Below are 16324 nucleotides of genomic sequence, written 5' to 3'. Positions count from 1 at the left end.
TAGTATAATCAATAAATGACAAATTTATTAGATTCGAGTTAAAGAAAATTCAGCCAAGCATTATTCAATTATAGACAGTATATGATTAAAGCAAACGTCAAGCCACACTAAGGAAATCCGCTTAGGGTGCGCAAAGACCTGTAAATAGGGGTCAACTGCTTAACAGGAAAAAACATGATTAGCCCTCGGGAGTTTTGACAAGAGGCAAAACACTGCTGTGCTCTGAACGGTGAAACCCGGTAACCGCGTCCTGACCGAATAACAAGGAAGGTTTCAGCTTGCCTCTGCATACACAAACGTCAGAGGACAAGAGAACAGTGGCGCTCGAGTGAGCCACTGCCACCAATGTCAACTGGGAACATTGCACACTTCTGAAGATGTACATTTGAATGAATATAGGGGGCGGTGGGGGAATGTAATGACTTGCCATTAGAGAGCAAGCGAGTCTGTAAGTCACGCTATTAGCAAAAAAACGATGAGAATCAGGAAGCATCGAGGCCAAGGGCATACGACTAAAATCTATTCAACCCACTCCTGCTATTGTATATGATTAACAATACTCTATTCAAAGACAGTAGGGGGGTGGGGTGGGGGTGGGGGGAACACTGTAAATGATACCGCAAAAACACACTGACAATTTTGGTTGTTATTAAAAGCTACAAGAATGAACTCCAAGAAAGTGTGTGGCGATACAGTTCTGTCATGAGAAAAGTACATTCAACTTCCCACTGCCTCCTTTCAGCTCCAAACTGCTCTTTACAACGTGCCAACAAAATTATTATACTAAGCAAAATAGCCACAGATGACTTTTTTTTGGGGGGGGGGGGGATTCTGTGGGGAAAGTTGCAAATTGTCACTTCACCACACTCTACCGTAAGAGCCGAAGCTCAATGTTTTGTAATAGGCCGTAAATTGCAATCAGGGCTCCATCAGAAGACAAGGAATAAGTGTCCAAGTGCCTGTGCCTCAGTTGTTTTTCTTTTCAGGGGAGTTTGGGTAAGGTGCATATGGAGGAGGCAGCTCCTTTTGGGGAATAAAAACAAATACAAACGGTCATTGTGTATCGGGACCAAGATGCCTCAAAGTCACTTGACAATAAAGGCAAAGTAGCTTACCGTGGGCATGTAGACATTGTGTGGATTGCTGGGATTGTAGTAGGCGTTGCCCGCTGCTTCTGCGGCTTTGGCGTTAGCTGGCCCTGAAAGAAACAGAACTCATCAAGGGAAGACAAGGGACTGTTCAACACACACAACATGCGATACATTTTCACGCACTAATAAGATCCACGACAACAGATGCTTGTGCTTTTGTTCTCGGGCCAAAGGAATAAAAGTGGCACTTTGGTGCAAGGAACCGTGTTGAAATAAACTGAAGAAGATTTTAGACAAAAGTAATGTTTTGCCGCCATCCTGTGCCATCATAGCACCAATGAACTAAATTGCGTTGAATTGAGGCGCATGAGAGCTCCTCTCTTTTTGTTTTTTTTCCTTTTCGGCGGCGTGATTTTAAGTGATTCACTTTGGGCCAGATGGATCACATCTGACGGGTGCAATGACGCAGACATGGAAGAGGACTCGGGGGAGCGGGGCAGGCGGGGGTTCAGACCTGGAGGTGGCGCAGCTGTCCAATTCTGAGGGGGCGCAGCCCAGTTTTGAGGTGGCCCTGGATACGGGGGAGGCGGGGCCATGTAGTCAGACCCCGACGGGTATGGGTACATTCCTGGAACACAAAAGAAGTCTCAAAGTCACAAATGATCACTTAACATGACGAGCAGGTCACGTTGCAGTTAGCCATCAATTGCTCTCCTTCGGAATAAGCAGTAAAGAACGTAGATGGACACTTCAACTTTTGATACGACAGTCATATTGTACTGAGCAGCCATGGATGGATTTCATTGCGCTGAGATTGAGATTGGTCTTTTTTTTTCATTTGTCTTAACTTGTTTTTTTATTCACTTTCAAAGCGGGGTTTGGTTGTTTTGTTTTTTTGCTTAACAGCAAGTTTGCAGGTTTCGGACATGGCCAGATTGTCAACACATGGCTACGAACTAACAATTACGACTATCAAGTCACGACTTTCTCATTAACAATTTCAACCTTGCTGTGTGTCTTGTGTGCACGAGCAAACGTGAACTGCATCGCGCACCTGGAGCAGCTGCCGGATAAGGGTAGCCCATGTTGCCAGCGGGAGGAGGAGGCGGCGGGTAGAATCCATTCTGCTGCGGAGTGGGTGCATATGGATAGACTTGGGGAGCGTGCGGAGGTGGGTTGTAGCCGTTCATCATTCCGGGAGAAGGGTAGGCATGATATGACGCGCCGCCATTCTGGGCGGGGGCTCCCCGAGAAGCTGTAAGACAATTTGGTAACAGCCGCTTTGCAAGGAATTCTACCGGCGTGGTGTGGTAACAGAACATTGCAACAACGGGAAGTCATGAAGAAACCATTTGTGGCCAGTTTGAAGAGATGCTGGCCCAACTCGATGGCTCCTCCGCTGGGGAATGACATCTTGAAATGGGCCTGACCCTCCCAGCCGCCTAGCGTGAGATGACACAACATCTCAGTCGTGTTTACAGAAGATGCATGCAACGGTTACACAGATGCAAGATTGAACAGAAAACCTATCCGCCTATTAATAAATCATTCGCAAGATGGTCTTTCGACGGCACAAAATATAATTTGGAGAACAAATGCACCAGGAAGTGCGGCGCGGACATGGCGCTCATCGCAAGACACGCGACCCGTGGACAATGGGAGAAATAAGATCTCCTCTTACCTTAGGCGCGTGCGAGCTTCATTTACAAGCGTGACTGAAAACTATTTAAATGCACCGTGCCCAAAGTGGAGTCAAACATCAGTCAAACTCTCTTTACGTTTTTTTTTTTGCTTTTGTTTGTTTTTATCTCTGTTTACGCTATACAGCAGTTAAGAATGTGAAATGATTAAACACTGCTAGCAGAACTAATATACGTTTCGTTTGTAAATTCTAAAAAACATGCAAAGTAAAAACAGGACACCTACCACCGGGCTCAGCTGACACTGTCCCTTTAATGTAGTTGGCAGCAAACACGGGCTGCTCGATGCTGCAGCCCTTCATCAGATAATAGGGGAACATGGCAGACCCCAAGCAATCCTTTGTATTACTGGACACAAACACCATCTAAGCCAGCGAAAAAAAAAGAGAGGCCATGATGGCACATGAGAAGAGTTTGGTCAACTTCACAAAGAAAAGAAGAGCAAATGACAACAAATGACTTGTGTGTAAAGTGTGCCGTACCCTGTATGGTGTGAGGTACACGGTGCCTTTCTTGGTCCCCTTCAGTAGCTCTGTTTTACAGGCGACGTCACTGAATGACAGCTCCACATTCTTACATTCTCTTAACACACTGGTGAGAAAAGAGAAAATTAAAATCTGTGTTGGTTTGTTTTTTTTCTTGAGGCACCAAACCCTACTGATATGGATTCCTCGACGATACACCTACACGTGAATTTTTCTGTATCAGCCAACAAACTTTTATTTGACCCTATCATGTATTTCACACACACACACACACACACACACACACACACACACAAATAAATAATAAAATTATATATTTAAAAAACATCATGCTCGCAGAGAAGTACCCCCAAGAAGCTGCTGCCACAACTTATACTGAGATGCTCAAGAGCAGCAACATCTGACTCTTGCTCCTGATGTCACTAACTAGGCCACGCCCCTTAATGGCAGACATTCAACACACAAATAAAAATGTATTATACAAGTACACTTTATAAAACTAATGTATTTATTTTCTCATTTTCATATAATGCACTGCTATTTTTCTCTTCATTGACAATGTGTAATAATTGTGATGTTTTGGGCGTGGAACAGATTAATGGCATTTCAAAACATTTCGGTGGGGATTTTTTTTTTTTTTTTTTTTTTTTTTTACTTACTTGGTCCCGGAACAAATGAAACTTGTTGGTCAAGTTGACCACCACTGTCTGGATATTTAACGTCGCTGACCTTATTTAGCTTAGTATTGGAATGCCGTGGCACCGTTTAGCTGAAGCTTTCCATAAACACCTCTCATGACGATGTAATTCAATTCTACGTCTCTTCGAATTAAAAATACTACCCATATAATAGAATGTCTCGATTTTTTTACACCGACTTATCCGACAAGCAAGTGTCAACACGCTAATCATGATCATAATGTCAACATACTGGCTTCCTGTTTTGAAAGTTAGCTTAGACGCCAACCGAAGATGAGCTTCCGCGAGGAAGTTATTTTCAACAACGCACATTTGGAAAATCGGCTAAAATAGCCTTTGGAAAAATAATCACGTAAGCACTGTCAGCGGCAGAGCTGCGTTAGCTAAGTTGTGCTAAAGCTAAACTAGGCCACTAAGCTTGATGTTGATTGGGGGAAAAAAACTACCCAGAAATAGTCTCGTTTTCAAATCGTATTAGAACAACAAAAATCCATACCTTTCTCCATTGTTAATCAACACTCCGCCGTTTTGGGAGTGATTTCTATTCAACGCCATGGCCGTGTAGCTGTTATACTCGGCGGTGTTGGAGTTTGTTTGTGCTCCACTAACAAGAAACAGCTCAAACGTCACACGCGTTACGACATGACATCAGCTGGTTACACGTCACTTCCTGTTAAATTTTTTTTTTTTCAAGTGGGTTTTCCATGCCTCTGAAACACCCTTGCTAAAGCCTGAAGAGCACTACAAAACTTAAATTTCATTATAAAATGTTAAAAATACATTGGAATGAATATGGGTTTGTTTTATTCAATATAAATTATTAATTCGTCAACAATTTAATAAAATGTTATAGAATGTCAACTTAATGTACGATAATATTCTTTCTATAAATTATTTCAATGATAAAATTACAAAAAAATCATAGATTTTTCCTGGTTATTTTCATGTGTGGTGTTGACTAGCATATCTATCGATCTAAGGATCTCTGGAGCTCATTTAATTTTGACGTCTAATGGCTGCCATCAGCACACATGGGCTTAATGAAGGGTTGCTTCGTGTCTCTGTGTGGGCTCCAACAGGCTTCTAATCAATTAAAGATAATTGGGCTGTCACGTGATACCCACCTGCTTCAACTCGAGGGCCCCTTAAATAAAAGTGGGCAAAGCTTAAAAAAAAAAAATAATAAAACAAAGCATCAATCAAAGCTATAAAGAGATGAATTTTAATTTTGTGACATTTTCTTTAATTTCCAGCATTTTGACCTTCAATGCTCCACTTTGTCTGTGTATCGAAAAGGGCTCAATACCATCTCAGAGGCAAAGTCTTGCCTTGCCCAGAGTCAGCTGCTCTCAAAGGGGAATAAAAGCTGTGTTTGGCTCTGAGGTCATCAGTGATATTCGTGTAAAAGGTGAGATTGCCACATGTGTGTATTGTCACATCAACAACCGTTAAGCTACTTGCTTTACTTTAAAAATTGTGTTCGCTTTACTCTTATGTCAGACAAGTCGGGGGCCACATTCACAGCGGATCGGTCTGGGAGCTTGTGTGGAGTCAAAATGGGCAGAGACAACAACCAGAGTCTTGTTTTCTTCAGCACGTATGACAGCTGCTACGCTCAAGTGAAGGTAAAGCAATGTTGTATGAATTCATCCGGTTTCACACTATTATCCAGAATGGTGGAAATACTGGCGCGTTTCAATACTTTTTTTTTTTTTGTGTATTTAACTACATTCCTTTATATTCTTTGAAAAAAGGGAAGCCATTCAAATGAATGTATGACTTGGATATGGTGATGACTTTGGGCCCTCAGGGCAGTAAAGTGGTCGTCCCACTGCAAGTGCAGCTGACGGGAGAAGATCGATGGTTCAGGGTCAACATCAGCTGTCCTCTGACAAGGAGACCCAGGGGGAGGCCACCGCTGCCGCCACCGAGTGAGTGTGGATGTGCTGCCTGAAAACTTAACTTGCACCAGCACACTCTCAACCTCGCCCACCTTTTGTAGAGCTGGCACTTTGCATCACTCACTACCGATCTTAATTTACTGTTTGGTGAAAATGTGTGTTTAAAAAAAAAAATGTTCCAGAATTCCACGGGCAGTGCGCCATCCACAAAGACCTCCGAGTGAAATGTGGGACACGAAGACTGTCCCCAGATTCCTGCGCCCATCATGGCTGCTGCTACAATTCCACGGATTCAACATGCTACCACAGACTCAATTGTAAGCTTGAGAAATTGGATTTTTTTTTTTTTTAATGAGTCTGTAAAGAACTGCTTTTTTCTTCTGTTTTGGCATCTCTTCCAGCCTGCTCTTTGGACGGACACTTTGTGTTTGCTGTAGAAAGGACCGAGATGGACCCGCCTATGCGCCCGAGAAGCCTCGCGGTCAAGAATCGGCCACGCTGCGTTCCTGTGCTCACCACCCCAGACGTTGCCGTCTTTAAGATTCACGTCACGGATTGTGGGGTTAAGATAAAGGTCGCGCACTTTCCTTGATTACAAACCTGTCAATCGAGCATCAGACTCAATTACATTAGCAGTTGCCGTGAGCAGAGTAGGATTTAAAGACACCTCAGCAGCAAACACTTGATTGCGTGATGCTAAAAGTTTCTTTTCCTTCAACATCAGAAAATACCGGGTGTCATTTAGCTGACAAAGTAACTCCACCTGATTTTTAGGTCAAGGGAGATGTCGTCGTCTATGAGTTAGAGGTGGAGGAGCTGCTTGATCCGAGAACAAACCATACTCCGTTTCGGTAATTTCTATCGCACCCTCGGCAATCCGCCGCATGACCAGATTTACCCGGCAATGACCAACTTCATTAATTCTAGTCTCCAGGTCGATTGTGAATATGATGTATCGGCTGCGAGGCGCGCGGTCAATCTGACTTCCCTCCACACTGTGACCAAGCTGCCGCCTGTGGTTGCTCTGGGAAACATCAAAGTGCAGATGAGAATCGCCACAGGTAATAAAACACGTAGACGGTTGCACTCGCATTTAAACTCCACAAACCCAAACCGTTCTCTTTCCCTGTTTAGACGCGTCCTTCACATGTTTCTTTCCTGAGGACCAGCTTCCTCTGATGTCGCCACTGCGTGAAGCCGTCTACGTGGAAATCTCTCTGGCCCAACCATCGCCGGATCCCACACTTTCCCTCCATGTCAGGGATTGCTTTGCTTACCCAGCATCTCGACACTCTGCATGGACGCTTCTCTACGATGGGTAAGGGATGAGCAGCATTGAAAAATCAGGAGGGCTAGAGCGCTTTTAACTTCAATTTTCCCCCTCCTGGATAGATGTCCCAACCACCTGGATGACTCCAAAAGTTCAGTCCCTGTGGACGATCGGGGTCAAATTTATTCCCATTCCCAAATCAGGAGATTTGACGTCAAGACCTTTGCCTTCGTCGATGAAGGCCAACCAAGTGTTGAGGAAGTAAGTCGTGAAAGTACATGAGCATTTTGCTAAAGTACAACAAAACGTAACACCTTACTCACTCCCTTTTGGGGCTATTTTATGGTCTCATTTATTAGATATACTTCTATTGTTGGGTGGAACTCTGCACAAAAGAGGTGGACTGCGCGCCACGCTGCGCTCTCGTTTGTGAGTACCGGATATGACTTTTATGTGCTACAGAGTTGCGGTGGCGGGCTTTCAAATGGGACACCTTTTTACTCCCGCCACTACACTTATAGAAATCCATCAATGTCGCAACAAAAACAAGCAATGGTGCCATTTCAATGATCTGGAGCCATGCAGAATCAATATTTAGCGACGTGCAAACAATTCGAAAAGAATGCATCATACTCACCATCGATTGCGAATTATTTTGTTTGCTCGTCAAACTTGGCTGTTTGCCCTTCTAGCATCTGAAGGCGAGAGACGCAGAAGAGAGGCTTCCTCCGAAGCATCTCCCACCCAGCTCGTCACTTTGGGCCCTTTTCTGCTGCGTCGGAATAGCACAAAAAAGCGGGCTGATCCGTGTGGTCAGCAGAACATCGGTGAGTCCAGCTCAAGCCACGACGACACCAGTCGCCAAGATATGATGCTCAACAATGCTGTCCTTTTTTTTCCTCAAGTGTATAAAGGCGCCATATTTGTTCTCTCTGGCATCGGGGCAACAATGCTGCTGCTGCTGGTGGTGGTGATATCGTGTCTGAGCAACAGGAAGTGTCACAAGCCACAGGCAACACGAGGTTCTGAGGCTCACGTTGAAGATGTGATATCATAATAAACATTTCACTGCACCCTAAGGCCTTGTTCCCGTTTGCTTGACTTCTGACTCCAATTGCCTCTTTAGCCGCAAGGGTTCACAGACACTTTCTTGCAACTGTAGATGCACTACAGATTGAGTTGCTTTTTTTTCTGCTGTTACTTCAGTTTGGAAAAGCTCAAATTAAATTTGGATACTGTATATTAAGCATATATATATATATATATATATATATATAAAGCAGAGCTTTGACTATCGTCTTTCTATAGCCATCAAATAAAGCTTTCACCCAAGCTACAATCGAATATTTCTCCATGGTCAGCATCACTTTTCAAAAGTGGTTCGGGCCATCCGAGAGCGGTAACATATGATGAAAGCAGAGAATATAAATCATGCAATCGGTCTAAAAATTGATCTGGCAGAAAACAAAAACTTTCAAATATTGAGTCGAACAATACCAATATTACTCAAATCATATGATTTAAATCAAGTAGATAATGAATTTGGTGTACAAGAGCAAAATAGTTTGTAAAAAAAAAAGGGCAACATGTAGGTTTGTTAAGTGAGAAACAATACAGTGAACTGAGTACATTTACAATGGTTGTTGCTTTAATATGGTCTGAACTTTCTTTGGGCCCTGAGGAGGGCTATTCTTTGTTTGTCCTCCTCAAACTTTTTCCTGAGTTCAGCAATATCTGAAACAAAAAAAATAAAATTGAACAATGACCTCATTTTCAAAACAAAAATAGAACAACGCGCAGAGCAGGGTTATCGTTTTGGAATTTTTGTTTTTATGACAGTTGATTTGGTTTTAAGTAGCTTTAGAGTTCTTTTGTTATGACCGTTTTGCCACTTACTGTGGACTGAAAATGGCGTCACAGTGCCTCAGGGCTCAGCTTGCAAATGTCACATGACCAAACCCAGAAAACAAGTCAGCTGTGATTGGCCGCCGCCAATGAAGGTTAATGCGTGGATTTTGTCAAATGCAGTGTTTGGATGAGTGGGAGCCCAGGGGTGCGTAGAATTTATTGTAATGTTTTTTTTTTTTTACTTGACTTCTGATGTTTTTCTGTTAGGTTTCATTAATTATAATAACCTTGATGCAGATCACTATGATCTTAAAATCCTCCCCCAGATTAATAATAATTTTTTTTTAAAAAAAAACAACTTACGTTCTTTCTGGGTGTTTTTATGCTGCCAAGAGTAGAAGTTCAAGAGCTCCTTCCTCTTTTTCTTCCTCATCTCTTTTTGCAGAGTCTTTCGGTTGGCAGCCTCGCTGTGGGGACGAGCCTTGCCCCTGCTGACTTTGACCCAGCCCTCCTCATCCTCTTTTTGTTGCTCCTCCTCCTGCTTCAGGCGTTCCTCTTCCTGGTAAAAATGAAAACAAATATGTTACCTTCACACAGTGAGGTCCTCATGTGCAGCAGAATAGCACTTACTTCTTCTTTCATCTTGTCAAAGTTCTTCATGAACTCATCGACTACATTTTGCAGTGTGTCCGGCTGAACAAAGGAGTCTTTGTACTGTTTAATCCATTCTACCGAGCCAGACACAGGTCAGACAAACAGAATTCAAAGCGCAACACAATACTCAATCTGGAGTCATTCATGTTGAAACTTGACTCACTTTGTACACCAGTCTGAACCGTACGCTTTGTTGAGCAGACCACCAAAGGCAAATTGTGGGGGTGTGATTTTGCTGCTGCAATACTGGAGGGGCGATCGAACACGACGTAACCAACCTTGAAAGCCTGAATGAAGAGGAATAAAGAGAGGACAGGCATGAAATGGGGAGAATGACATTATAGTACACAGGTGATTCAACGGAAACACTGCAAGTCGACCTGTTTTTCAGCCGGTTTGAAGAATCTTGATAGTTTAGGCCCAGACTGGAGGAGTGAGCCCGGGTGGTCACTCAACTCCACGGACCTAACAGTGCCAAACTGTGAGAACAATTCCTTGACGACATCCTTAATGACACACACACAGAATTTGGGGGGTAAACTGGTACTCTCTGTGTATTTTGGGATACACGAATCAATTATTGGAAGACTGGGCCTCTTCCAGTGTCGACTGATACCTCTGAGCAGTATGGTGGTATGTTGAGAACAAACAACGTCCTGTCGAGCGGTCGGTGGGAACTTTTCTCCGCCCGAACTTTGTGCTCCTTCACATACATCTTGTGTTCAGAGTTCGTGTCCGAGTTAAACTTCAAGGACAACGCTGAGGGGAAGAAAAGCGACAAACACATACGACAACAGTCAAAACGTATTTCGACAAAGGGGCCGTCGCCACGGGCGAGTACCCACGTTGGATGAAAAAGAAGGACCTCAGATATTAAATTTATCTATTACGTGACAAAAATACTTTCATTTGTTGGTAATTTACGGATCCCACAAGCTAAACTATACCAGTATTATTTAAATACCTGTAAATCCTCCAGGAATAACACAAGCCTTGTTGTTGGCATGGCTGCACCCGGACGGAGCCATCTTGTTGTGACCTTTCACACGGGAAGTAAAACCAAACTGGATCACATGGTGTTCCTCTACGCAATTTAATTTGTAAGGGGGCGGTATTATTTGCGACTTATTTGCACTAAAAAATCCCATGAATTCAATGATGAACTGACCGATAAATTAATACACGTGTTTAGGTTCATCGCGTCTGTAGTACAATTGCGTTTCGAAGAGGCTGCCTTTTTCAGTAGATACGATGTTATGTTCCTACTGCCGCATTCGATGACGGTGGGAAGTCGAAATTTTTCGACCTCCGACCAGGAACAGTGGACTGTAACGTTATTTACTATCACATTAATTTATTTATTCAAAATAACTTCACGGAACACAAAGTGATGTGTAGTGATTGCGGGAAGATATGCTGGTATCACCCTACAGGTGCACATAGCATATCGTTTGGAGTCCATCCATTACATTCCCACGATCACAATGTTTTTTCTTTTCTTTCTTTCCCCTAGCCTGCAAAGATGAGTGTTACCTCGCACCATTTTACTTTGAAATAAAACGGGCGTAATCTGGCGAAACCATCTAAAATTGGGAAATAAACAAGTCTCGACAACCTCTACAAAGCTACTTTTTTTAATGACATTTTAAGGACAAGAACTGACCTCTCGTGCTTTTTGAAACCGACTACGCAAAAGACCAAGGTCATTTACAGTATAAAACACGAATAACATAATCAAGGGAACGAGAAATTAAAGCCAGTCAGTTATCAAAATGGATGAATGTCACACAATCCAAAACAACAACAAAAAAATGATTGGGTTAAACTGGTTTACATACAAAATAAACTTTGGACTAGTCTTGGACCATCTCTCTGGTTATTTTATTTAACTGTCTAAAAGTCCCCTCATCAGGAATACAGTCAGGAAGGCGATCTATCTTACGTAATAAAATAGGTCAGATGTGTATTTTCTGAAGTACCCCTATGAACTGAGCACACAGACACAGCTCAAAAACAATAGTATGATCATAAATCAAACACAACTGTATGTGAGGATTAAACATTTGTAGTATTACAAGCAATAACCAAATTGATTGGCTGTGGGGGGGAAATGTCATTTGCTTCAACTGGTCAATCCTGGGAGTACATCGGACATCCAGCAGACCAATCAAAAACGGGACGCTGCATATAACTGAGTAGTTATGAATGCTGAATGTGTACAAATCACTTTTCTACGTGTGGTGTGGCTGCTGTCCAGAAGAAAATCACTGAGGACGCATCGGTATGTTCAAGAACAGGTACGAGCGACGAGCTATATTTTGATGCGGAAGGCAGTGGCCTGTGAGCTTGGGGGCTCGGTGGTTGAGGAGGACTGCGCAGTGGACTTAAAGAGAGCTTTCAGGATCGTCTGGGGGTCCACCTCAGGGGTCGGCTGGGAAGTTCGCTGGCTTCCAGAACGTGACAAAGACGGAGGAAGGCCATCTTTCTTGGCCACACTTCCTGCATTCGGGGTGTCGCTGAGCCGCCTGGAAGAAGGAGGGGGGGGTCATTTCATGTCATTTTTCCAAACTTCCCAACCTATGCAGCAACGATAGTCGGTATCTAACATCCTAGCCAGTCGAAATCACCTTGGCTTGCCATAATATGAGGACCAATTAAAGAATAGTTTGAAACCCCTGTTAAAGAAATTAGATTGGATTTTGAAAAGTAATCAAAATCGTTCGGCCCGAGTCAGGAGGGATGAAACTGAACCACATCATGTAAATAAATAAAGAAGAAAGCCCGTTCAACTCACAAGAGAATAGGCTGATCAGAAGTGATGACATTTCCCTGAATGTGAATGTTGCACTTCATGGGCTGACCTGTACGTGAACGAGGGGCACAAAAACAGCATTAAAGTAAATGTTTGGCTTTCTTTAATACAGCACATGTATACCGCCATCCCGAAATGAGCAGATTGCAAGAAAATCTTCAAGCATTGGCCCAATTTGACGGGCTTGTTTGCTTCTCAACACTCACCATCAAGGCAGCGGTTGTTGTACTTCCTATATGCGCTGACGGCATCCTCTTTGCGGACAAACACCACTTCAGCGACGCCCACCTTCACCAGGCGCGCTCGCTTCAAGGCACCGCACACGCAGAACAGCTCCTGTGCACAAATGGATGTGGAAGGGCCAAAGTACACAATGAGTCACCTCGGGTACAACAGGATTTACTGAATATGAAACACAAGGCTTAGATGGGGTTGATGTACGTCCGTTTTCACAATTCTGATTTCTGGTTCATACGTGTGCATTTTAAATGCCATATCCGATAAAGAGTGTTGAGTCACGCGATGAAACGACACACGTGTGTAAACACAAGCTTGGTGTTAACCTCTATGATTTACTTACCACTATATCTTCCTCGGTGACACGGGGATGCAAGTTATTCACTGTTATTTTTGTTCCTTCCAAAGGGCTGGTAACAGGCTAAAAAAAAAAAAAGAGAGAGATGAAACGTGCATATCTTAAAACCTACATTTGCACATCAGTTTGTGAATCGGTAAAGCCAAGAGCTACTCTCTTAGCATGCACTTTACATTTGTCAAGTTTTGCTGGTCATCTGTACATGAAACTTCAATGGCGGCTGAGAAAAAAGGTCCTATATTTTCTGAGTCGGCCTGAGATCGTGCATCAAGGCTCTGAAAACCAGATGCTGCGACATAAAAGTACTCTGCTTCTACAAGGAACAAGACGCAAATAAGGTTGTTTACCTTTGGGGGAGGAGGCGCTGGGCTGTGTTGAGCCGAGCTGTGCTGCAGAGTCCTAGAAACAGACTTCAATGCTGCAGCGGGAGGCCGAGGGGCTGCTGTGCTCGTGGTGGGCCGGGCGGGCGCAACAGGGACAGGGGGACGAGGGGCTGAGTAAGCATCATTTTTAACGACCTTGGTTATTGGGGCCGACATAGAAAATGGGGAGCCCACTGGACCATCCTGTTCAATGGGCAAAAGAGAAAAGCTTAAATGTGTGTGAGAGGTAATAAGAAAAAGTGTGTTTTGATGGAATCTAAACTCTTACCCGTGATTGTAGCAAATTGTTCGAAGTAGTGATCTTGATTTGTTTACTTGGAGGGCAATCATGATCGTTCGAGACAGGCTGTGGGGACAAATTACAGCTATTTTTTTCTTTTCTTTTACACTACAGTCAGAAAAAAAATTTGTGTGATCCGAAAATATTCATGGTGAAACATACCAAGAGATTAAAAAAAAAAAAAAATACCTGTGAGTGAAGACGCATCCCACCAAGTACCCCAACTGGGCGTTGCTGTAAAATGAAGGTTGGACAATGGATTTAAATTTGCTGGTAAAACTCTACAGGACAACATATGGCGTGCAATATAGACCAAGACTTTTCTCCTCACCTGGATGGTCTTGGTAATTTTTAGAGGCAATAGAGTAGATACCTGGCTTTGTAGCCCACTACTCATGCTCCTCTTAAGGCTCAGCCTATCACGAGCGTCTGTCATTCCCTTGTTAAGATGGCTGATTGTGCCATCCCTCCCACTCAGCCCTTGCACGTTTTGGGCAAACAGCCTCGCGTTCGCACCTGCAAAGTTGTTGTTAGCTTGGATCTTTATCTGTGGCACAAGTGAATGGCTCTGCAGTTGGTGTGTCACTGCTGTCTTTTGGATGGTCTGTATAGGCACAGTGAACACATTCTGCTGCTGTTTACGGGAGTTGATCATCTGACGAGCATCCTGGACTCCCCCTCCTGATGCTGCTCCACCCCTGCCACGGATTTTAAAGCGAGCATCTTTCTGAATCAGCTTTTCTCTCGCATCTTTCAATGGGAAACCTGTCAAAAAACGGACAAAACACAGGCCGTGATGTCACTAAATGCAGAGCGGGACTCACACAGACATCCGGGACTAGGGTTGGGCAATGTTTGAATTCGTCTGGTTCCGGTTACTACTGATTCTTGTTTCAGCTCCGAAATGAAGATGTGGAGAAGGCGGAGAAAGCGTGTTGGAGATTCCATGGAGATTACTTTCTCAGGGGAAAACTCGTAATAGTGCTTGTAGTTTCAATTTGAAGTAAATCTATTGTGACTCCATTCCTGGATTTTTACTTCCATACCTCATATATGGATCCCCATACTAACTCCACCTTGCTAAAGAATGGTCAAGAAAATGTTAACACTCAATTTTGAAAAGTGAATACTCCTGTAACATTAATTCTTACCCGCTCCTCCTCCAAGTCGTTGCCGAGCATCAGTAATGCCAATCCTTTGACGGGCATCAAAAGTCCTGCCAACCCCTCCTGCACCCCGTCCAAACATGGTTCTGTGGTCAGAAATGCAATACAATAGATTAGTATATTGGCAATATCAAACAAATGCTGCATTTACCTTTAGATTATTAATCAAACCACAGTAACTAGTATGACTACGTTGCGTGGTCAAATAAAAATGACGAAACCTTGATATTCAACCGTACCAAGTTAGTTTCATGCACACGAAATAGTGCCGTTATTCCCTGTGCAGGTCTGTATTAAACAGAGCGTTACTTAATGGAGCAAATCGATTGACAGATTTTCTCAAATAACATGTTGTATTTCGACGAGACCACACGCTAAATTCGTAGCTGTTAAAATTAGCCAGTCTGCTAAATTATCAGGCGCACGACTGGGTCACACGATCAAAATCAGTTTTATAATTAACGCAATTTATCAAATATTAGTATCAACAATAATCATTGGCTGGCTGAAATCTAAACGAATTGCATTCCCAACTAAATGAAAACAGAATTCGAATGCGAATGGGCTAACATCGAGCTAATGCTAACTCGAGATGCGCTCACGAGTTCACGATTGCACAGCAAGCTCACAAATACGCCTCGGTCATGTGTTATCAGTTTTACTGCCAAAGAAGTGTCTAAAACTACCAACCATTAACCAGGTGAAAAGTAATTTAGAAGTCTTGTTACCGTTTCACTGGCATCTTAACGTTTATTCCGCGTTGTCGTATCACTTCATCCAAAGACACGTCCGCCATTTTGCCACTCTGCATTAAACTGCGCATACACAGTTGACACGGTTACGGACGCTCTTTTGGTTCAAAAAGCGTTTTTTTTATCTGAAATTAACTCTGGTACTTGTATATCAAACCGTACACGTATATTCCATTAAAATGATAATGAATACTTTCGCGTAATATATACACAAAAAAAAAATACAACCCAGAAACGCGTTTCATATATATAAGCGTATTTACCATCGATTGTTCTTGAATCGAAGCTCTGTCTTGCTTCCCATGAGCCTTTGCGCATATCATCAGCGAATTCGACCTAAACAAGCAATTTATAACTAAATTAACTGTAAACATGCTGTTATCAAACGCAGATAATTAACTCAATGTGTTGTGTTTAACATCAACCGTTGAAAAAAAGATTGCAGAACATTTTGATGCAGCACGCCATATTGACCATTATTGCAACTCTGACTGAGCAAATATAGTCACCGTGTATATATACAAGTTCACGCAAACTGATCGTCATGCCTTAAACTGATGAGTAAGGAAAATAACGACGCGGGGTGACGCCCGTGTCCTCGTAAAATTCACGAGAAAAATTTTTGAAAGGGGAAAGGTCCGCCCGCTGAAGTGACTTGCCTACTTTGCGAGATGCTTTGCAGGACTTGG

General features: G+C 43.1%; 4 protein-coding genes across 5 annotated transcripts; 1 reads left to right on the top strand and 3 right to left on the bottom strand.

The window, feature by feature from the left end:
* On the bottom strand, nucleotides 1-7891 carry wbp2nl (WBP2 N-terminal like). 2 transcript variants are annotated; one of them, XM_019870948.1, is made up of 8 exons: nucleotides 7783-7891; nucleotides 3274-3382; nucleotides 3018-3156; nucleotides 2441-2533; nucleotides 2146-2346; nucleotides 1606-1719; nucleotides 1116-1198; nucleotides 1-1023 (listed from the first exon to the last, which is right to left on the bottom strand). In XM_019870948.1, exons 3-8 carry the CDS (start codon nucleotides 3154-3156, stop codon nucleotides 967-969), a joined length of 687 nt encoding a protein of 228 aa, XP_019726507.1. In that variant the 5' UTR covers nucleotides 3274-3382; nucleotides 7783-7891; the 3' UTR covers nucleotides 1-966. The 2 variants fall into 2 exon arrangements, with proteins under 2 accessions (XP_019726507.1, XP_019726506.1); XM_019870947.1 differs by lacking the exon at nucleotides 7783-7891 and adding an exon at nucleotides 4471-4621.
* Nucleotides 4991-8224, top strand: LOC109516415 (zona pellucida sperm-binding protein 4-like). The gene is made up of 12 exons (XM_019870942.1): nucleotides 4991-5382; nucleotides 5475-5599; nucleotides 5785-5905; nucleotides 6058-6192; nucleotides 6277-6449; nucleotides 6650-6726; nucleotides 6803-6936; nucleotides 7010-7193; nucleotides 7268-7406; nucleotides 7505-7574; nucleotides 7838-7972; nucleotides 8051-8224. The coding sequence occupies exons 1-12, from the start codon at nucleotides 5190-5192 to the stop codon at nucleotides 8200-8202; spliced, it is 1638 nt and encodes a 545-aa protein (XP_019726501.1). The 5' UTR covers nucleotides 4991-5189; the 3' UTR covers nucleotides 8203-8224.
* Nucleotides 8225-8771: 547 nt separating this feature from the next.
* On the bottom strand, nucleotides 8772-10720 carry rrp7a (ribosomal RNA processing 7 homolog A). Its single transcript, XM_019870946.1, has 7 exons — nucleotides 10612-10720; nucleotides 10264-10406; nucleotides 10028-10153; nucleotides 9811-9934; nucleotides 9624-9721; nucleotides 9357-9552; nucleotides 8772-8879 (listed from the first exon to the last, which is right to left on the bottom strand). Exons 1-7 carry the CDS (start codon nucleotides 10673-10675, stop codon nucleotides 8794-8796), a joined length of 837 nt encoding a protein of 278 aa, XP_019726505.1. The 5' UTR covers nucleotides 10676-10720; the 3' UTR covers nucleotides 8772-8793.
* Nucleotides 10721-11265: 545 nt separating this feature from the next.
* poldip3 (polymerase (DNA-directed), delta interacting protein 3) lies at nucleotides 11266-15954 on the bottom strand. Its single transcript, XM_019870945.1, has 11 exons — nucleotides 15899-15954; nucleotides 15612-15698; nucleotides 14869-14969; nucleotides 14049-14482; nucleotides 13907-13951; nucleotides 13706-13783; nucleotides 13402-13620; nucleotides 13040-13117; nucleotides 12666-12795; nucleotides 12442-12508; nucleotides 11266-12172 (listed from the first exon to the last, which is right to left on the bottom strand). Exons 1-11 carry the CDS (start codon nucleotides 15937-15939, stop codon nucleotides 11959-11961), a joined length of 1494 nt encoding a protein of 497 aa, XP_019726504.1. The 5' UTR covers nucleotides 15940-15954; the 3' UTR covers nucleotides 11266-11958.
* Between the last annotated feature and the right edge of the window lie 370 nt (nucleotides 15955-16324).

This window comes from Hippocampus comes, unplaced genomic scaffold (assembly GCF_001891065.2).
Source record: "Hippocampus comes isolate QL1 unplaced genomic scaffold, H_comes_QL1_v1.1 scaffold343, whole genome shotgun sequence".
Taxonomy (NCBI): Eukaryota; Metazoa; Chordata; class Actinopteri; order Syngnathiformes; family Syngnathidae; genus Hippocampus; species Hippocampus comes.
Note: the sequence above shows the minus strand (reverse complement) of the source record. Positions and strands in the feature narration are given on the sequence as shown.